The sequence below is a fragment of the Mchenga conophoros genome, linkage group LG3 (genome assembly GCF_057382185.1).
Source record: "Mchenga conophoros isolate Kocher_MC1m ecotype Shallow Benthic linkage group LG3, M_conophoros_male_GT1.1, whole genome shotgun sequence".
Classification (NCBI taxonomy): Eukaryota; Metazoa; Chordata; class Actinopteri; order Cichliformes; family Cichlidae; genus Mchenga; species Mchenga conophoros.
In genome coordinates, this window is record NC_140528.1 from 3956470 (window position 1) to 3978936 (window position 22467).

General features: G+C 43.6%; 1 protein-coding gene across 3 annotated transcripts in view; it reads left to right on the plus strand.

Moving 5' to 3' along the window:
* LOC146577017 (protein NLRC3-like) overlaps positions 1-22467 on the plus strand; it is a 543118-nt gene that overhangs the window by 307901 nt on the left and 212750 nt on the right. The window contains exons 7-12 of one of the 3 annotated variants that reach the window (XM_085268135.1): positions 4945-5118; positions 6064-6240; positions 8439-8615; positions 11544-11720; positions 15421-15594; positions 20771-21133. The exons of the other annotated variants lie outside the window; for them this stretch is intronic. Coding sequence (XP_085124261.1) covers positions 4945-5118; positions 6064-6240; positions 8439-8615; positions 11544-11720; positions 15421-15594; positions 20771-20963 — 1072 coding nt within the window. The 3' untranslated portion in view covers positions 20964-21133. Of the gene's footprint in view, positions 1-4944; positions 5119-6063; positions 6241-8438; positions 8616-11543; positions 11721-15420; positions 15595-20770; positions 21134-22467 lie in introns of those variants that run through there. 3 annotated transcript variants of the gene reach the window in all.

Consider the following 22467-nt stretch of genomic DNA (forward strand, 5'->3'; position numbering starts at 1 on the left):
GATTGGATCTAGAACAGCCAACATATCCTAATCTAGATGATTTCTAAGGTGTCTGGGACGAAAAGTTAAAATCAGCTTGGATGGCCTGTACTGTATGATGGCCTTGGTTGCACCACATTGATAGCCATGCAGGGTGGTTCACTCCTTGGGCAAGAAGACCGAGGAGTGAGCCACCCTTGGTCAAAGCTTGGTCATTCAAGCTCACTGTTTTCCCCTTGTTGGTTGATGATAGTATTTTTTTTTTACCTGACTTATAGTCATCATTGTCTTCAAATTAACTCACACACTGCTGACTGCTGTAGCTTACCTGGCTGAGCAGGTCACCCATGTACTGAAGGTTAGAGTCGTGACTCCAGGGCCTGGTTTGAGTCTGCCCAAGACCATTTCCTGTGTGTTATTCTCCTCACTTCTCCCTCCCTCCCTGTCTTCTTTGTCCTGTACAGTGAAGACAAAAGGCCTCGAGTTCTGAAAACTCTTCCCCTTCATCATCTTACATCTCTCTCATCTAAAATCTCCAGTATTCTCTGAGTAGAGAATCTTTTCACAATCTTGAATGATAAGGATCCAAGTGGGTAAAGTTATTTATTTGTTGTGTTCCTATTTGCAGCTGGGATAGATTAAGAAAAACTATCGGCTGCCCAAATTACATCCAGTTTAGAAGACAAACATTGAGTGAAGTGTTTGTTTCATCATCCTTCACAACTCATCAACCAGGTGTCACAAACTGCAGCAGGAGAGTACAAAGCATGTCATACTGGATGGCTGCAACAACCAGAGTTTTACCTACCTTTGGTATTTCGTGACAGCATGAGCGTAATATTTACTGAACAGAGTCGTCTTCTGTAATCTTTTCAGATTCAGATTCAGAACACTGTATTTATTTTCAAGGGGCAATTAGGATACTGAGCTTTCCAACCGTACATACAATACACAAACATCACATTGGGGAGACGGGTCAGGCTAGGTAGCTGGCCGGTCAGCTGCTAGAGCAGCGACCCGGAACCGAACAGCAGAAAATGCACAACAGCAGGAAAGATGAGGAGAAAAAAGAACTCCTCACAGACTGAGCTCCAACAGGGAGATCAGTTTGAGAACAGACAAAAAAAATGACCTTAGCGCAGAGCACATGAAAACTCTTAATACGCCATAAAAACACATGACAAGTAACAGGGATGGGTAAAAGGTGAGAGACAGCCGGTGTAGACAGCGCATCCGGGCCTGCAGCATTTGCGCTGGTCCCCTCGACCCACCGTCTGCACCGGGAGGGGATAAGCATGCTTAGGAATCAGAATCAGAATCAGAAAGGGGTTTATTGCCAAATGTTGAGCAGGTTTACAACATTAGGAAATTGCTGCGGTGCTTCAGTGCAAACATAGTGTCATAAATAGCACTTAAATAGACATGAAAAAATAAAAGTAGGAATAAGAATTAAAAGTGCTACGTAGAAAGATATGTGCATGAGATATACATGAGATATATACATGAGAATAAGAATTAAAAGTGCTGCGTAGAAAGATATATACATGAGTGCAGGTGGTGATCAGTGCCAAACATGGAATGATGCAGTGACACAGCGTAGGGTCATGTGTTAGTGGCGGGGACAGTCATATGGTTATTGTTCATGTGTCCAACAGCAGAGGGGAAGAAACTGTTCTTATGGCGAGAGGTTCTGGTGCGAATGGACCGGAGCCTCCTGCCTGAGGGGAGCAGGTCAAACAGACTGTGTCCAGGGTGAGAAGGGTCAGCTGAGATCCGAGCTGCACGCCGCAATGTCCTGGAGGTGTACAGGTCCTGCAGAGATGGGAGTCTGCAGCCAGTCACCTTCTCAGCAGAGCGCACAACACGCTGCAGTCTCTGTTTGTCCCTGACAGTGGCTCCAGCGTACCACACGGTGATGGAGGAGGTGAGGATGGACTCGATGATTGCAGTGTAGAACTGCATCATCGTCCGTGTTGGCAGGTTGAATTTCTTCAGCTGCCTCAGGAAGTACATCCTCTGCTGGGCTTTCTTGATGACGGAGGTGATGGTGGGCTCCCACTTCAGGTCATGGGTGATGGTGGTACCCAGGAAGCGGAATGAGTCCACAGAGGTGATGGGGGTGTCAGTCAGGATGATGGGGGGGAGTGGGGCTGTGTGCTTCCTGAAGTCCACAATAATCTCCACTGTCTTCTGGGCATTCAGCACCAGGTTGTTGTGGCTGCACCAGGACACCAGACGTTCAACCTCCCTCCTGTAGGCAGACTCATCCCCGTCCGAGATGAGCCCAATAACGGTGGTGTCATCTGCAAACTTGATTAGCTTGACAGACTGGTGGGTGGAGGTGCAGCAGTTGGTGTACAGGGAGAAGAGCAGAGGAGAAAGAACACAGCCCTGAGGGGAGCCGGTGCTGATGGTCCGGGAGTCCGAGACATTCTTTCCCAGCCTCACATGCTGCTTCCTGTCCGTCAGGAAGTCAGTGATCCACCGGCAGATGGGATCAGGCACATTCATCTGGGAAAGCTTGTCTCGGAGATGGTCTGGAAGGATGGTGTTGAAGGCAGAGCTGAAGTCCACAAACAGGATCCTGGCGTAGGTTCCTGGGGAGTCCAGATGCTGCAGGATGAAGTGTAGGGCCATGTTGATGGCGTCGTCTACAGACCTGTTGGCTCTATATGCAAACTGCAGGGGATCCAGGAGGGGGGCCGTGAGGGTCTTGAGATGGGAGAGAACTAGGCGCTCAAATGACTTCATGACCACAGATGTCAGAGCCACGGGTCTGTGGGTCTGTAGTCATTTAGTCCAGTGATCCTAGGTTTCTTGGGGACAGGGATTATGGTAGAGGACTTGAAGCAGGCAGGCACATGACATGCCTGCAGTGAGGAGTTGAAAATGCCAGAAAACACTGGGGCCAGCTCGTTTGCACAGTGTCTGAGGGTGGCAGGAGACACACCGTCTGGGCCGGGAGCTTTCCGAGCATTCAGACTCTTAAACTGCTTCCTCACATCTGCTTCATGAATATGAAGAGTTGTGGTGGGAGGAGGTGGTGTGAAATCCTCTTTTGTGTGGGGTGAGGAGGGGGGTGTTGTAGGTGAACAGTTTGAAGGTGGTGATGGCTCTATGGAGGGGGGAGAGGTGGGGGAATGAGTGTCCAAAGTGTCTCTATTGTTGGGGCCGTTGGAGGTGTGAAGGCTGCCTGATGGCTCGTCAAAACGGCAGTAAAAGTCGTTGAGGGTGTTGGCCAAGAGCAAGTCGTCAGTGGAGTGGGGGGTTTTAGGCTTGTAGTTGGTGATATTCCTAAAACCTTTCCACACAGAGGCCGAGTCATTCTCTGAGATCTGCTGCTGCATCTTCTCAGAGTGCTGATGTTTAGCAATGTCCACTTCTTTAGTGAACCTGTACTTGGCCTCTCTGTAGCAGTCCCTGTCTCCGCTTCTGAACGCCTTTCTCTTTTCCAGCCACAGCTTTTTGAGTTTAGGAGTAAACCAGGGTTTGTCATTGTTATAACTCACCCTGGTGCATGATGGCACAATGCTGTCCTCACAGAAGTGGATATAGGAGGTGACAGTGTCCGTAAACTCGTCCAAGCTGTTAGAAGCAGCCTTCAATGTGTCCTAGTCTGTGGTCTCCAAACACGTGCGAAGCTCCTCCACAGCCTCGTTGCTCCACAGTTTTTTAGTCCTCACGACAGGTTTGGAGAGCTTCAGCCTCTGTCTGTACGCGGGGATTAGGTGGATCATGACGTGGTCAGAAAGTCCGAGTGAAGCGCGGGGCACCGCGCGATAGGCCCCGCTGATCGTGCTGTAGCAGTGGTCTAATGTCCTCTCCTCTCTGGTCGGGCATTTAATATACTGCTTATATTTCGGAAGCTCATGGCTCAGATTGGCTTTGTTAAAGTCCCCAAGAGCAATGATGAGAGAGTCCGGGTATGTCCGCTCCATGTGGAGAATCTGCTCCGCGAGAGCGCACTGAGCTGCTTGCGCATCCGCGTCTGGCGGGATGTAAACAGCGGCCAGGATGAATGAAGCAAACTCCCGCGGAGAATAAAACGGTTTGCAGTGAATAAAAAGATATTCCAGAGAGGAAGAGCAGTGCTGAGCAATCACTGTCACATCTGTGCACCAGCCACTATTGATGTAGAAGCAGACCCCTCCACCTTTGGTCTTACCAGAGAGAGAGGCCTGCCGGTCCGCGCGCAGCAGATGGAAGCCCTCCAGCTTGAGCGCGCAGTCTGGGATGTTCTCACTGAGCCACGACTCCGTAAAACATAAGACACAGGAGGAGGCAAAGTCTCTGTTCATGCTTCTCATCAGGGCCAGTTCGTCAATCTTATTCCCGAGTGAGCGTACATTAGAAAGGAAGATCCCGGGAAGAGCAGTTCTCAGCCCGCGTCTCCTCAACCGCACGAGTGCGCCGGCTCGCTTTCCTCTCTTTCGGCGTCTCGCTTTCCTGGTCAGAGTCTGCAGTAAATCTGCCGCAGATGCGACAAATATTGGAAATAAATCCACAGGAGTTGTAGTCCTGTAGTTAAGGAGCTCTTCTCTGGTGTAAGAGTATCCAGAGGAGTGCCCAGACACAGAAGAAATGCACAAAAACAAAACAAAAGTAATGCACTGAAGCACCAGGGCATCCATACGCGGCGCCATCTTGGTTCTTGGTTCAGGATGGGAAGGAACAGTCAAAACACCATCTGTTAGCAGGGTGAAATTTGTTATGTTCAGCTCCAGCCTTGAGACCACAGCTGGCGCCGGTATGTTAGCCGCATGAAATGATGGTGGTTTTCTTTGGTGTGAACAACTGACTCAGAAGGTGGAGCAGGTGGAGCTTACAAGGAGTAAGTGCTGCTATAGAAGAAGAGATGTGTTTTAATGAAGCTATTTAGTTAACCAATAATTGTATTGCATGCTGGCGTTAAAAAAATGTTTCATTTGACTGATTTAATTAATTTGTTTGTTTGTTTTCTTCCAGACTGAGTGGCTGTAACCTCTCAGAGAGAAGCTGTGGTGCTCTGTCCTCAGTTCTCAACTCCCAATCCTCTAGTTTGAAAGAGCTGGACCTGAGTAACAATGACCTGCGGGATTCAGGAGTGAAGCTTCTGTCTGCTGCACTGCAGAGTCCACATTGTACACTGGAAACTCTCAGGTCAGGATCCAAACATCCCCACTGCTGATCATTAAATGATATTATTGTATGAACAACCAAGCTTTATAGAATTGGCAGGTGAACTTTTCTTATCTTTGGATTGCTTAGGAGATTGTTAATTACTGTCTGTCACTGTGGTTTCATTTGTAAAGCCACTTCTGCTGCTTTCATTCATTTGGAAGTCCTGTAGCTGAGTTTGGGAGAGACTAACAGCCTCGGCAGCAGAGGGGAGAAAGGCTGTAACACCACCACTTTACTCTGTTCTACCTGTCACATCATTTTATCAGGAAACAAATATGCTCATGTTTTTACTATGTTTGTCTTGAAGATGTAAGAAGATGACATGGTGCTTTTTATTATTGTGTTGGTTTGTTTCCTGTCTCTTGGATGGAGCCCAGCTTTGCGTGGCCCCTGGGCCTGTGGTCAGAGTGTGTGCTGGATAATCCGTCCCAGGATGAGGCCAAACTGACATGGGATGAAATGTCTGTCACATATTTGAGCCCAATTTAAAAACATCCTCCATAAATATTGAATAATAACAATAATAATAAAGGGTCAGAAGATGACTTGTTGGAATGAAAATGAGCTTGTAGTTTTTCTGCTTTAATAATGTGACTGGAAAAAGGTGTTGGACTTCAAATATGTCCATTTCTTTCACACTTCACCTTTAAAAGTGAAGCCTTGTTGTTCCTGGAAGGAAAAACACGACTTTTTCAAGTCTTTGTGCTGTTTTTATGAGAAATGTACGACTTTAATGTGAAACATCAGAGTTTTTTCTCTTGTTGTGTTTGTTTGAAGCTGCTTCCTGTTGGCTTCAGCTGTTTGGAGTTTCCATTTTCTAAACTTCTACATTCTGAATCTTCTTCAGCTCTGAACAGATGATGAAACACTGAATGATTTCAAGCACTTTGTCTAATAAACTTACATCTTTCATTCTTTATACAGATTGTGGGGCTGTGGTTTGTCAGAGATCAGCTGTAATAATCTGGCAGCAGCACTGAAGTCCAACCCCTCCCATCTGAGAGAGCTGGACCTGAGTAACAATAACAACCTGCAGGATCCAGGAGTGAAGCATCTGTGTGGTTTCCTGGAGAGTCCAGGATGTGGACTTGAAACTCTGAGGTCAGTCAGCATGTTTTAGTTGTGCTGAGATGAATATGATGTGAAAGTTGTGCTGACACTAAACTGCAGAGATCAGGCTGATATTATACTGATCCACACTGAGGATCTTCATGGTAAAGTCTGTTTTCTTCTTCTCTGGTTTAGTCCATTGACTGCAGCAGAACAATGTTTGCATTTCAAACAGTGATACTCAACGTATGGCCCGCGGTCCACACCTTTCCTGATTCAGAGAGAGGGGACCCTGATTAACTGTGTAGTGTTCTTCCTCACAGTTCTAAGTATCAGACACAACAATGAATAATCCACAGCTGACTGTCTTTAGCAGGTCAAAGGTCACGGCACACAGCAGACAGTGGGAAATATTCTAACTCTGATCATTTATCAGTTGTGACACTGTGAGACTTGATCAGAGGTGTGATCATCACAGCAGAGGCCTTTGTGTCAAAGTCACTGAGGATCAAACAGAAACACATGAAGCAGATTTTCCTCTTCTGGCTTTTTATAGCAGATAACCTTCAAAATATTCTGCAGTCGATCAAAAACTGAAGCAAACCATGAATCAACATGTGAACATGAGCTGATGCTGCTGAAGTGAAGCAAAGTTACAGAGGTTTGATTACAGACACAGCTGAGAGTTTGTAATCTGTCATCATTTTAAAAGGTTTAAATTTCTTCAGTATTGAACAGCAGAAATGAGGCTTTGTTTTCGGAGGCCGACAGCAGTGAACACAACAGCAGACTGGTGCGTAATAAGCAGTGAATAATGCAGGAAACAGATTTTTGAAGGTAAACTGTTCTTGAAGTACACTGTGAGAGAGAGAGAGCTGTGCAGGAAGTAAACGTCAAAGTCAGAGAGAATTCATGACGATGTTCATCAAACGTAAAGCAGAGTTTGGATCTTCTTTTGCTGCTGGTTCAGTCAGTTTTGGTTGGAGACAGATGAAACCTGCAGCTTCAGGATCTGTGAGCTGTCCACTTTCAGCCCCGACGGCGTGTCCGTGTACGTGCCGTCGAGTGAACGATCCACGCTCTGTGTTTCCATCTTTGTGTGTTTAGCTGCTCTCATTTACTGTTTTATCTGTTTGCTGCTTGTTGAAATACTTTTGGGAGCTTTAACCTGAGATTCTGGCAAAATAAATTTATATTAAAAATCGATTCAGGATTGAATGAATCAACATCGCTTTATTCAAATTGAAACCATTTAAATAGGAAAATCCATTTTTTTACAGCCGCCTCTAATGCTGGGTAATGTCAGCTGGTCCATGTGCAGCTGGCTGTGAGGCTCAGGGAGCGTCTACAAAGTGCAACACTGAAAGAACATCATCCATAAATATTGAGTAATAACTGGACTCTCATACAGCGAGACTCAAATGCCTTTAAACATCAGCTTATCCTGCTGATCCAAGTCCAACACTGAGTTTGTAAAAACATGTTTGTCAATCATTTTGTTTGGTTTCTGAGGAAAATGATTCAATAACTTGCTGCTAATACACAACACTTCATCATATTTCCTCAAAACCCTCTTTTGTCTGACCATTTGATCCCATTTGAATTTGCAATAAAGGATCCACAGAGTTTGGTGACAATAATGACAGTAGATGTTTGTGTGAAAGTGCTGGAAGCAAAAGAGTGTGTGATGTTCTTTCAGTGTTGCACTTTGTAGACGCTCCCTGAGCACTGGTCTCACAGCCAGCTGCACATAGAGACCAGTGTTGTTAGTCCAGGTCATAAGATGACTTGTTGGAATGAAAATGAGCTTGTAGTTTGTCTGCTTTAATAATGTGACTGGAAAAAGGTGTTGGACTTCAAATATGTCCATTTCTGTCACACTTCACCTTTAAAAGTGAAACCTTGTTGTTCCTGGAAGGAAAAACACGACTTTTTCAAGTCTTTTTCCTGTTTTTATGAGAAATGTAGGACTTTAATGTGAAACATTCAGTTTTTTCTCTTGTTGTGTTTGTTTGAAGCTGCTTCCTTTTTTTTTTAAACATTTATTTATTGTTTTTAACTGGTTTTACATGGTGCACCGTGAGCAAAAAGCTTGAAGCTGCTTCCTGTTGGCTTCAGCTGTTTGGAGTTTTCATTTTCTAAACTTCTACATTCTGAACCTTCTTCAGCTCTGAACAGATGATGAAACACTGAATGATTTCAAGCTCACACTTTGTCTAGTAAACTTACATCTTTCATTCTTTATACAGATTGAAGAGCTGTGGTTTGTCAGAGATCAGCTGTAATTATCTGGCAGCAGCACTGAAGTCCAACCCCTCCCATCTGAGCGAGCTGGACCTGGGTCACAACAAAACCCTGCAGGATTCAGGAGTGAAGCATCTGTGTGGTTTCCTGGAGAGTCCAGGATGTGGACTTGAAACTCTGAGGTCAGTCACATGTTCTAGTTGTGCTGAGATGAATATGATGTGAAAGTTGTGCTGACACTGTGGATCAGTAGGCCCACAAACCTCTATACAGGAAGTCTGGTTCTACTCTTTGTAGAACTTCTGATCCCTGATCCTCTGAGTCTGACTCAGTAAATAATGAATAATCTTCACTTCACATTTCAGTCAGTTCAGATTTCATTAGCACGTTCACTTTAGCATAATCCATTTTAATCCAAACACCTTTCTCTTTAAACTCTGTTTGTCAGTCACAGTATATCCAGTACAATCCTCCTTTTCACTGCGTCACACACATTCAGAGATCAGAGTGTCCTGTGTGTGCTCTCATTCACTCACACTCACTCTCATATGGCTGAAGTCTGTTTGTACACAGGCTGTCAGCTGGCCTGAGTTCGGCCTGTCTCTAAAATCATTATTTTATTACTTTTATTCTGATTCATCAAAGCCAAACTCAAACATATTTATTTTTACTGATTATGTTCTCATCAATAATTAACAGTCAGTACATTCAGATATGAATCATAATTCAGTGTTTAACTTATTATCACAGATGGACTGCACAGGAGATCTCCTTTATGAAGAAACTGTGAAAGTTTGTCCAACAGTGGGAAACATTTCAGAGAACATCTCAGAGAATATCTGTGAAGCAGAAACTAAACATAATAATAGAAGAAAAGCCAAATAATGATCCAAATCCTGCTCTGAGACTATCAGTGTAAAGGCTTCCAAAGACTGCTCACCTCTCAGACTTACTTACTGTCATGGTCCTGGGTCGGTGACCCAGCGCTTTTAGTTTGTTATCATTTTCTAGATGATGATTGTTTAAGTTCTGTGTTATTTTCGATCTGCCTCTGAGTCTGCGTCTGAATCTGTCTGTTTAGTTCAATGTCTTGTCTGGTTCCATGTATCTGAGTTTCCTGTTTTATTGTGAAGGTCCGTGTCGTATGTGAGTGTGATCAGTTTACGTTTCCCCTGTCCCGTCAGCCCAGATTCCTCCCAGCTGTGTTGCCCTCCTGTCTCTCATCCCCTGATTACTGGTGTGTGTATTTAAGCCCTGTGTGTTCTCCTGCCTGTTGCCGGTTTGTCTGTGTAACTCCGCCTCAGTCTGTGTTCCTCGGTGTCCTGCTCGTCTCTCTGCCTCTCTTCCCTTTTTTGTTTCATCTCAGGTTTGTCATTTAGCTTTCCCAGTTCAGGTCTTTAGTTTTGTCTTCCCTCTTGCCTGTTTTGCCTTCTCACCACTGTGTAAATAAACTCACCGGCATCTCATCCACTGCCTGCATCTTGGGTCCTTCTTCTAACTCCACACGGCTCGCCTCGGCAGCCGTGACACTTAAAGATGCTGGTGCTGTCCACAGATCAGCTGACCTGCTGGGTCTCCATGATCAGCTTTGTTTCTTGGAGATAAAGGCTGAAGCCTTTAGAGCTTCAGTTCTCCAGAGCAGCAGGATGTCTGAGGTCCGCAGAAACACAAAAACACAGCAGCTAAAAATAGTTGTTCAAAGAAAATGAGGTGGGAGCTGCTGATTCCTGAGCTTTGATACTGGATTAGCTTCAGTAGTTATTCCAATCACTGCTGTAGGAGCTACATTTAGTCACAGCTGACTGTCTTCTTTGACCAATCAGAATGACTACTGTTGTAAAAACAAGCACACAAAGACCCAATGAGAGTGTAGAACATGATAAAGAGCTCCTGTGATGGTGGTAAAGAAATGAGCAGCAGACGGCCGTCTACATGTTGTAGTGGTTTACAGTCACCAGGGGGCGCCGTCACGGCCACGCAGTCAGTGGGCTGCTCTGCTTGTGCTGTTGTTGGTGAAGCTGAAGTGAAAGCGAATGTTAAAACAATGAAAAGTGTCCACTGCAGCCTCCATCTGAGCTTGTCATGTTCTTCTTCTTTGATCCTTTGTGTTTGTGCTGAACGCTGCTGCTGCTCTCTTCCCTGTTCTGGAAGAGGGAAGAGAGCAGGGATACTCAAAGCTTTCCAGTTTTCAGACCAAGTGCGCACTCATACTAATCAGCGTCGTCCACACTGAGCTTTGTTGTGAGCACGTGGACTCGTCTGCAGAACATTTCCAGTACAATAACCAGCTGTGCATGCGCCCCAAGCAGCAGCTTCAAGCTCACCTCAAAGAAGTTTAACAGGAAGGACGACTCATCCATCATGCGTCCAGCTGTGACCGTGTCCACAGCAGAGTGTCACCGCGGCTTAATGCTAACATGCACACATGAAGCTAATACCACCACGAGCAGCTGCTCAGTGGATTTGGAGGAGAAATGTCTGCAGCTTCTCACAGGCAGTACGCAGAATGTGGATCTCCACAAAGACTGTGGAGACCTCGTCCCAGACTCAAAATCAACACTTGTCTGCTCAAAACTTCTCACACGTTCCCGTCACAAGTGTCTTCTAAGTGAAGTTACCAGGTTCAGGTCCAGCTCTGTTTATCTGGAATTGCAGTAAATGATCCATCCTCACAAAGCAACACAGACACCAGATATGCAAACACAGCATCATACAACACAACCAAGAGATCCAAAGAATTATCTCTGCATTTCTGTGGCTGATGCTGCTGGAACGAAGCTGTTTGAAACCTTGTTGTTCTGCACTTTGGGGCCTGAAGAGAAATCTGAACCTCTGTGCAGAGGGTTCAACTCTGAGGATTCCTGTTCAGTTTTTTCTCTTTCACACGGCAAAACTTGTACATTTATCATAAAGTTGTCAACTTCAATGTGAAAAATTCATTTTTTTCTCTTGTTTGTTTGAAGCTGCTTCCTGTTGGCTTCAGCTGTTTGGAGTTTCCATTTTCTAAACTTCTACATTCTGAACCACCTTCAGCTCTGAACAGATGATGAAACACTGAATGATTTCAAGCACTTTGTCTAATAAACTTACATCTTTCATTTTTTATTCAGATTGAAGGACTGTGGTTTGTCAGAGATCAGCTGTGATTATCTGGCAGCAGCACTGAAGTCCAACCCCTCCCATCTGAGAGAGCTGGACCTGAGTAACAATAACAACCTGCAGGATCCAGGAGTGAAGCATCTGTGTGGTTTCCTGGAGAGTCCAGGATGTGGACTTGAAACTCTGGGGTCAGTCAGCATGTTTTAGTTGTGCTGAGATGAATATGATGTGAAAGTTGTGCTGACACTGTGGATCAGTAGGCCCACACACCTCTATACAGGAAGTCTGGTTCTACTCTTTGTAGAACTTCTGATCCCTGATCCTCTGAGTCTGACTCAGTAGATAATGCAGAGTTCTGAGCTGATGTGGGTGAGAGGACTCAGGCAGCCTGACAGAGTTGATGTCCAGGTCTTCCCTGCTTGTCCTGATACAAATAAACATGAGTATCAGATCTCATCAGTCACACCTGTTAGTGCAGCTCTACTCTAGATTGTACTGCTTGTTAAACTAGGATGATTTTAGAAGCCTGGACCGCAGACTCCAAGGGAAGATATGACTTGGAAAGACTAAACCAACCTATTAGAGGTGTTTGCACTAACATACAGTGGGGCAAAAAAGTATTTAGTCAGCCACCGATTGTGCAAGTTCCCCCACTTAAAATGATGACAGAGGTCAGTAATTTGCACCAGAGGTACACTTCAACTGTGAGAGACAGAATGTGAAAAAAAAATCCATGAATTCACATGGTAGGATTTGTAAAGAATTTATTCGTAAATCAGGGTGGAAAATAAGTATTTGGTCAATAACAAAAATACAACTCAATACTTTGTAACATAACCTTTGTTGGCAATAACAGGGGTCAAACGTTTACTATAGGTCTTTACCAGGTTTGCACACACAGTAGCTGGTATTTTGGCCCATTCCTCCATGCAGATCTTCTCGAGAGCAGTGATGTTTTGGGGCTGTCGCCGAGCAACACGGACTTTCAACTCCCGCCACAGATTTTCTATGGGGTTGAGGTCTGGAGACTGGCTAGGCCACTTCAGGGCTTTCAAATGCTTCTTACGGAGCCACTCCTTTGTTGCCCGGGCGGTGTGTTTTGGATCATTGTCATGTTGGAAGACCCAGCCTCGTTTCATCTTCAAAGTTCTCAGTGATGGAAGGAGGTTTTGGCTCAAAATATCACGATACATGGCCCCATTCATTCTGTCCTTAACACGGATCAGTCGTCCTGTCCCCTTGGCAGAAAAACAGCCCCATAGCATGATGTTTCCACCCCCATGCTTCACAGTAGGTATGGTGTTCTTGGGATGCAACTCAGTATTCTTCTTCCTCCAAACACCACGAGTTGAGTTTATACCAAAAAGTTCTACTTTGGTTTCATCTGACCACATGACATTCTCCCAATCCTCTGCTGTATCATCCATGTGCTCTCTGGCAAACTTCAGATGGGCCTGGACATGCACTGGCTTCAGCAGCGGAACACGTCTGGCACTGCGGGATTTGATTCCCTGCCGTTGTAGTGTGTTACTGATGGTGACCTTTGTTACTTTGGTCCCAGCTCTCTGCAGGTCATTCACCAGGTCCCCCCGTGTGGTTCTGGGATCTTTGCTCACCGTTCTCATGATCATTTTGACCCCACGGGATGAGATCTTGCGTGGAGCCCCAGATCGAGGGAGATTATCAGTGGTCTTGTATGTCTTCCATTTTCTGATGATTGCTCCCACAGTTGGTTTTTTCACACCAAGCTGCTTGCCTATTGTAGATTCACTCTTCCCAGTCTGGTGCAGGTCTACAATACTTTTCCTGGTGTCCTTCGAAAGCTCTTTGGTCTTGGCCATGGCGGAGTTTGGAGTCTGACTGTTTGAGGCTGTGGACAGGTGTCTTTTATACAGATGATGAGTTCAAACAGGTGCCATTCATACAGGTAACGAGTGGGGGACAGAAAAGCTTCTTAGAGAAGACGTTACAGGTCTGTGAGAGCCAGAGACTTTCCTTGTTTGAGGTGACCAAATACTTATTTTCCACCCTGATTTACGAATAAATTCTTTACAAATCCTACCATGTGAATTCATGGATTTTTTTTTCACATTCTGTCTCTCACAGTTGAAGTGTACCTCTGGTGCAAATTACTGACCTCTGTCATCATTTTAAGTGGGGGAACTTGCACAATCGGTGGCTGACTAAATACTTTTTTGCCCCACTGTAGATAAATACTCAGATTTACACGTTTAGTGTCTCACAAAGGGTTGAAAAGTGAATGTGCACAGAGAGGTTGGTGGTGAGACGGGCACTTCCAGCACTGTAGATGTGTTCCAGCTCAGTGTTCGTGGAAATAATCCGGAGAGCAGGATTCCTTGATGAATGTCACATCTTCTTAAAGTTATAATCCACAGGGAAAACTGTTAAACTGTCGATCTGATATCTACTCAACCAATCAGGTGTTTACATGCCCTTCACTGATCTCCAGCCCCACCTTATTATCAGTTTCTCTCTCTTTTACATCTGAATTATCTTCACTTCACATTTCAGTCAGTTCAGATTTCATTAGCACGTTCACTTTAGCATAATCCATTTTAATCCAAACACCTTTCTCTTTAAACTCTGTTTGTCAGTCACAGTATATCCAGTACAATCCTCTTTTTCACTGCGTCACACACATTCAGAGATCAGAGTGTCCTGTGTGTGCTCTCATTCACTCACACACACTCTTATATGGCTGAAGTCTGTTTGTACACAGGCTAATCTGGGACTCTCCACTATTTGACCCTTGAAATAAAGAAGCTTCTTGGATGAGAGGTGAAAGGTGAAACGTCTTCAAGAAACTTTAAGAAGTCCAGATGCCTTTTTTTCTAAGCTCTTTAGATAACTGCGAACCTTCACAGAAACCTCATCAGTGGGACTCTCAGAGCTACCGGCCCTTTGCTACAATCACAAAGATCTTCATTGAAATCAATGATATCAAAGCTGGAATTATATGAGTCCAAGTCTTCTGCTGATTCAGCATCACATTCATCTTTGGTCCTTGTTCTGCATCCCCACCATGGACTTCATTCCTTTCCAAGCCAGCCTTGAGTGTCCTTTATTCAGCTCATCCTCTGTTTTACTTTTACACCTGATTTTAGCTGCTTTATCTCTCTTTCAACAAGTTTCTGTGCCTCGATCTTTTTCTTCTCTCCCTCATAACAAGACAGCTTCTTCTGACTGAGAACATGTTGGAGTGATTTACTAATCAAGGGCTGATTTTTGGGGAAAATAGTTCCTGTTTTCAAAGTAATCTCCATTTTTCCCAGAAAGAAATGTAAGTAGAAATCGATGATCTAAGTGTGAACACGAGCCTTTAAAAAGGCTCTACTGAGGCTGCTGCCAGTGGTCAAAGCCTCCAACAAAGCTCTGTAAGTACATATGTGATCATAGCTTTAGCTTTTAAATGTTTATTCTAGTTAACACAGATCAGGTGGAACAACTCAAATAAAATATCAAAAATATTAAGTGGTCATCGGTACTCAGTTTGTTCAATACTGAATACAATGGAGCACAAATTGTCCACGTTTCTGAAATATTTCTGGGTGTAACTGTCACCAAAGTGCAATTTAGACCTGGCCTGTGGTTGTTATCTAAGTGATAATCATCAATTCTACTAAAACAAATACAAAATAAAGAAATTTGACACATTTTGTTGATATCAAAAGCACACTGAACAATTCAGTGTTGTTTTACTGCTGTTCTCTCTTCACTTCTTCTCCTCTGATTCTCTCCACATGTTGCTCTGCATCAGTGCTCAGTTTCCTGACAAAACAAGATGAAATATTGCTAAAAATAATAGTATCTCATTACGCTTCAACATAAGTGTTTTATTTTTGTAATTGTTTATCTGTTATTTTTCAGACTGAGTCACTGTGACCTGTCAGAGAGAAGCTGTGAAGCTCTGGCCTCAGGTCTCAGCTCTCAGACCTCTAATCTGAGACAGCTGGACCTGAGTAACAATAACCTGAAGGATTCAGGCGTGAAGCTTCTGTCTGAAGGACTGAAGAGTCCACACTGTACACTGGAAACTCTCAGGTGAGATCAAGCATTTTTCTTTCATCAACTGACAGAATTAGCAGATTAATAATAAGGCAGTCCTCTAATAAGAGGAGAAGTGGAGGTGTTTTGAAGGGCAACGTACTCTTATGTTAACAAGACAGGAAGTAGTTCCTGGGAACTGCTTCCTTTGTTATTGTCTAAGTACACTCAACAAAAATATAAATGCAACACCTTTGTTACTGCTCCCATTCCCCATGGGATGGACGTAGAGACCTAAAATTGAGAGCATACTCACCGGACATGTCACCCATTGAGCATGTTCGGGATGTGCTTGACCGGCGTATACGACAGCGTGTACCAGTTCCCACGAATATCCAACAACCTCGCACAGCCATTGAAGTGGAGTGGACCAACATTCCACAGGCCACAATTGACAATCTGATAGACTCCATGCGACGATGTGTTGCACTGCATGAGGCAAATGGTGGTCACACAAGATACTGACCGGTTCTGGGTCCCCAGACCCCCAATAACGCAAAAAACTGCACATTCCAGGGTGGCCTTTTGTTGTGGGCAGTCTGAGGTACACCTGTGCACTACTCATGATGTCAGATCAGCATCCTGATGTGGCACACCTGTGAGGTGGGATGGATTATCTCAATATAGCAGATGTGCCCACTACCACACATTTGGACTGATTTGTGACCACTGTTTGGGAGGGATGGTTATATTGTGTATCTGGAATGAATTTTAGGTCTCTACGTCCATCCCATGGGGAATGGGTGCAGTAACAAAGGTGTTGCGTTTATATTTTTGTTCAGTGTAGAAACATGATGGTGAAACAGTGATGAGTTTGCAGAGGTGGATCCACAGCACACAACACAACAATGCAGTTGCGTGCTGAAAGCAGACTTCTCACAGATTCTGAGACTGCAGGTTTCATCACTGTCCAACCAAAATTCACTGAACCAGCAGTAAATGAACGTCCAAAACGACGCTTCATGTTTAAAAAAACAGATGATCAGGGGGATTTGTGTTTACATCTTTTTTGTGTGATCTGTTCACCTGCTGTTTCAGCTGTTTGGTGGTTGTTGAGATGGTTTTGTGAACTTTTAGCTGAGATTCTGACGTTTCTGTAGATACCACACATGTCTAATTACTTTGTACAGCATGAATGGCCATAACGAGGTTTTTAACAGTAAGAAAAGTTGTAAAACTTCAGAAAATATAGTTAAAAGTCCAAAACCTTCTACGTCTGGTGGCTTGTGGTAAGGAGCAGATCAAACGAGTAAAGAATTACGTTATAATTATAAATGGCTTCAACAGCACATTCAGGTCTGTGAGACTCATTCAGACACTGAGCCGTGGCTCTGTGCTACATGCACATATTTCTGCATCTCTGCCATTCAGACACACTTTATATATAGTTTATTTTATGTAGTATTCAATACTGAACTGTACATTTAGTCTTTTTAAAGGCAGCAAGTTTTATTCAGTGTTTTCATAAAAGCCTTATTTCTATCCATTTACTGCTATTAGGAAGAACACGTGAGGTTTAAGACCTGGACCAGTTTGAAACCTTTTGTCCTCCACAGTGGAAAATGGGTGGAAATAAAAATGGGTCTCACTTTAGCCAGCTCCTAATTTTATCAGTTCTGCTCTCAGCGTCTCCTGTATATCTCCTGTATAAATGTTGCACTCAGCTTTGTGGTCTCCAATATCACTGAAATGCAGCCAGATGCTGCTCATTTTGCCTTTTCACTCTTTCCTGACACGCTTGCATTTCAGTACAGCTCCCATTTCTCTGTGTACTGGTCTCTACCACTACCCTTGCTGTCTATGGGACATTTCCATCTTCTTTCACATAATGGTATGATCCCAGTCTGTCTCTTAAAGTGTTTGGTCACATGGTTTGCTCATCAGAATAACATCTCAGCCGTGCTCACATTGATTATCAGCAAGCCTGAAAATTCATCAATATTTGACATATGAAATTATGTCAAGGGCTGGATTTGGCCCACGGGCCATATGTTTGACACCCCTGGTTTACACAGTTTGGTATTCAATGTACAAGTGAGTTAGCTCTCAGCTAACTAGCAGACAAGCTAACTGCTGGGACTGCGTCTTTCTAACAAGAGCGTCAGACACTCAGACTGGTTTCCTTTGTGGATGATGATGTGTTCTCACACTGATCCTTCATGCTGATGCTGCCATCCACCCACTGCTCCTGGATTCCTCATCATCATCTCCATCAGCCCTCACAATACTCCACCTTCATCAGCTTCATGTTCAGCAGCCTGGATGGACAGTAATTCTTTCCATGGGTTATGGTGGGACATTGAGAGCTGAAGTCAAACAGCAGTGAGAATGAAAGACTGATTCATTTCTATTTAGTCTTGTGCTGTGCAGCTTTGTTCAGAGCATTAAGGCCCAGCAAAGATTACTGAGGTCATAGAGTCCTGATGAAACCTGTGTGCTTATAGAAACTGAGATCAGATGAACCAGAATAGAAGGACATTAAAATGAAGTGTCAGCTACACAAAGGCAAAGCTATTCAGTTGTTGCTGTGAGTTATTTAAATGGAGGATGGAGTCAGACTTTAAGCTGCTGGACTCAGTCACTATATCCTGTTGTCCTCATAGAACCTGGACACACAGACTCACCTGTGACACAGTGACACACAGTGTGGGCTACACACACATTAGAAAGTGGATCAGTCACACTTGTGCAATCATTTGTTGTGCTGGGAAACCATGAACACTTTGAATCACATTAATGGCTTTGTTACAGCAACATTCAATCATGAGTTCAAAAGTAGTGCATTGTGTACTTATTTTAATAGTACTGCAGTATGAGAAGTGCAACATTCAGTGTGCAGAAACAGATCAGGTGCTTTCTAACAGCAGTGTTCCCTTTAACACAGCAGCAGTTCAAATATTTCTGTCAGTCTGAGCTGAAACATGAATCTAATCAAATATCAAATCAAAGTTCTTTGCCTCTGCCAGGACGTTAACATTTGATCTAGTTTTTTACAAAGTTCCCTCAGCGTCCAGAGCCACCAACATACCTTTGATCAACAGCAAGTGAACATTTATAAATGTGTGTTTGCAGAACAGGAAGCAGCAGAACTATTGTTCTGTTATCAGGCAGCAGCACAAACGCTCATCAGCTCATTTACTGTGCAGGACTTTGAGTGTGTGAAGTGTGTGTTTGTGCTGGATTTCCTTTGGAGAATCTCAGTCAGAAACCAGACAAAGAAAAACTCTTTCAACAGTCCAGGTTGAGTTGACAACATGAACTGCATTTATCTTCCTCTGACTTGACATGTTCTTCCTCCTCTGCACCGAGCCAGCTGCTAAGACTCACAAGCTCATTGACATTTTCTGATGATAAAGAAACTCTCTTCTTCTGCACAATATGAGCAGCAACAGAGAAGAAGCTTTCACAGGTACAGATGTTGCAGCTGTGGCCAAGTACATGTGCTGCATGTTGGAGCAGCACTCTAATGGACAGGCCTCTGTACTGATGGTGGGCTCTGCTCTGTATCCACCACACTGTTCTCAGCTGAGTCTTCCTCCTGTTCACAATCACACTCTGATCAAGCATGTTCACGTTGTAACGCCGTGGCTTTCGTAGTCTCTCCTTTTTCTACAGCTCATGTGTTCTTCTTGTGATGCTGCGTCTTGAGGCTCATACATGCCGTCATTTGTTGATCCTAAGAACGTTCCTCAGACCGACTTCTTCAACAACAGATAACTTTAGTTGTATCAACACTGCCTCCTGGAACAGTTTAAAATGAACATGTCAAAGGTCTGTACCTGTCTCCATGTTTCTGTCCCCGCCCCTTTCTTTCTGTCCTGGGTCATGTGAGCGCTGCAGTAGTATTAGGCCCACCCTCAATGCTCTCATTGGCTGAGACGCATAATGACGCCCATTTCAAGCCAGCACTGATCAACATCCCTCCTGTGACCCATGGCTTTTATATTCAGAGCCAGTGAGCACTTTCACAATAATCATGATTTTAAAAACTGTGATTAAAATAATTGCTGACGTTAATCAGTTAATGAGTTAACGAGATTATAACAGGTTAAGTTGCCCTAATAATTAGACTTTGGTGACAAACTGATGTGATCTCCATGTTTCCTTTGTTGGACTGTGGGCGAGTGTCAGAACTGAATGTACTGAGTAACATGTAGAGTTTAAACATGTGTCAGTTCCAGTTTTAGAGCTCTAAAGTGCAGCTATCATGTTAGGAATATGTTAGGAATAGACAGGAACACTGAGCACACTGAGGTCAAATCTTTATTTTACCACTCGCTGCATTCTTGATGTTCATGAATTCAGCAGGTTCATGATTGTCTGCAGCATTAATCTCATATTTCCATTAAAAGTGTTGAATTTGACTGTTTGATGTTCTTTATGATCTCTGGCACCAGTTCATCTGTAGGCTGAGCTCAGTCCATCCAGTTAGTGAAAAGATGTTTAAAGGTCTCCTTGTTCTGTGAGCGTGCACAGATCCTGAAGCAGAAAGCCTGGGTTACAGAGAAATGATCATCACTGTGATGATGCTCATCATCTCTGACTGGGATTTGAGGTTTTGTCAAAGCAGCAAAGAAAGCCTGGCTATGTTGGACTGGGTGTGGAAGCAGCTCCCAGTTTGAGTTCAGGAGACAGACACCCTCTCTACTTTGAAGATCAGCTTCAAACTTTCCTTTTTGATAAAGCTTATAGTTCGAGCTGGATCAGGTGACCCTGAACCATCCCTTAGTTATGCTGCTATAGGCTCAGGCTGTTGGTGGACTTCCCATGATGCTCTGCTTTCTTCTCCCCTCTTTTCACTCCTGATGCTTTTATATGTCACTACTGCATGTCCTTAACTTTTGTCTCTCTGTTTTGTTCTTGTCTCTCTGAGCTCATCTCTTCCCTTTCCCCTCACCCTGCAACCAGTCATGGTAGATGCTCCTCCTGGAGCCTGTTTTCACTGGGAGGATCTTTGTGTCAAAGGGAGTTCTTCTTCCCACCATCACCAAGTGCTGCTCACAGTGGAGGCGGTCACCTTACACTGTTAAACAGCTTCAGATGACTGTTGTTGTCTGTTGGGTATTGTCACTTATAAATAAAGTTACATTGAATGGATGTAAATGGATAGATGTTATTGTGACAAAGAGAAAACAACTGTTGACAGATAGATTGTTGTTTTGTGTGTTTGCAGTCTGTCAGGATGTCTGATCACAGAGGAAGGCTGTACTTCTCTGGCCTCAGCTCTGAGCTCCAACCCCTCCCATCTGAGAGAGCTGGACCTGAGCTACAATCATCCAGGTGACTCAGGAATGAAGCTGCTGTTGGCTGGACTGAAGGATCCAGGCTGGAGACTGGACACTCTCAGGTATGGAGAGAAAATCTGATAGAGGAGGAAGAGCTGGAAACATTTCCCGTGTCTTTCACTCACTTCCTGTTTGTTTCCTGCAGATGAGACATGAACAATCACACATGCAGGAATATTTTCAGGGACAGACACACTAGTCTAGCTGGATAGTTCATGGATATTTATGTAGGGGTCTCCAAGGAGTCTGGTTGCAGGAACATTTAGGTCACAGGTGTACCTGAGATAGATACCAGTGTACCTAATAAAGTGTCAGCTAACATTTGGAAATGGAAGCTTAAATAATGACAAACTGTACATTCACAGCTGAAGTCACAATAAATTTGTTCTCAAGTGCACATTTTTCTGTTATTGTTCTCAAACAACAGAATGAGAATGAAATATTGATTCTAACAGGGCCCATAAACAGCATTAGCTTAGTAGCATTAGCTTATCAGAGTTTCCATCATGGTCACACAAATCCTTAGCAGAGAAAAGTGGCCTACTTAGCAATAGCTGCTCAAGTTGTATAAAGAAAGGGAAAACAGTATTAGCATTAGCTGCTAATGGCAGCTTACTTAGCATAAACTCTTCACATCTTTATAATGCAAGGGAAAGGAGTCACTCATGGAAGCCTATTTAGCATTAACGTCTCACATCATTATAACACAAGGGAAAAGGGTATTAGCGTTAGCTACTAATGCTTATTCACCTCAAATTAGCTTTAGCTGCTAATGGTAGCCTACTTAGCATTAACTCCTCACTAATATAATGCTAATTCACATCAAATTAGCATTAGCTGCTCATATTGTTATAAGGAAAGAGAAAACGATATTAGCATTAGCTACTAGTAATTATTCACCCCTAATTAGAATTAGCCGCTAATGGCAGTATACTTAGCATTAACTCCTCACATTGTTATAATGTAAGGGAAAAGAATTAGCATTATCTAATAATGTTGACCTTGGCCCACTGGAAAAGTTCAGAACTAAAGATTTAGGAGTGTTTCTCGATAGCTCTTTCTCATTTGAGAAACAAATGAATTCTGTTATTAAAACCAGCTGTAAGGTTTATATTGTTGATTGATGCTTAGAAATATTTACTCATATATGCTTAGAGTTTTATAATCGATTGGATGATGATAGAGGTTCGATCCTTAGTAGTCTGTAAAGACTCTGTGTGCCTTCCAGAGTGCTCTGGCATGCACACACCACTTGGGGCCATGAGAGAGGTCGTACCCTCTCTTACTGATTTATGGTGTAGGACAGGGGTCTCAAACTCAATTTAGCTGGGGGCCGCTGCAGGCAGAGTCTGGGTGAGGCTGGGCCGCATTAGGTTTTCTACAAGAAAGGCATGGTTAAAAAATTCCAATCTTCTCAAATCTCTTTATTTTTATTTTTTAACACAAAATATGAAAAATAAATAAACAAATTAAGAATTAATAAGAAAATAAATCAATCTGTAATACATAAATAAAATAATAATAAGATATTTTTAGTCAGTGAACTTGTGTTTTTCTTTCAGTCTTCTATATCTGCTGTGTTTAG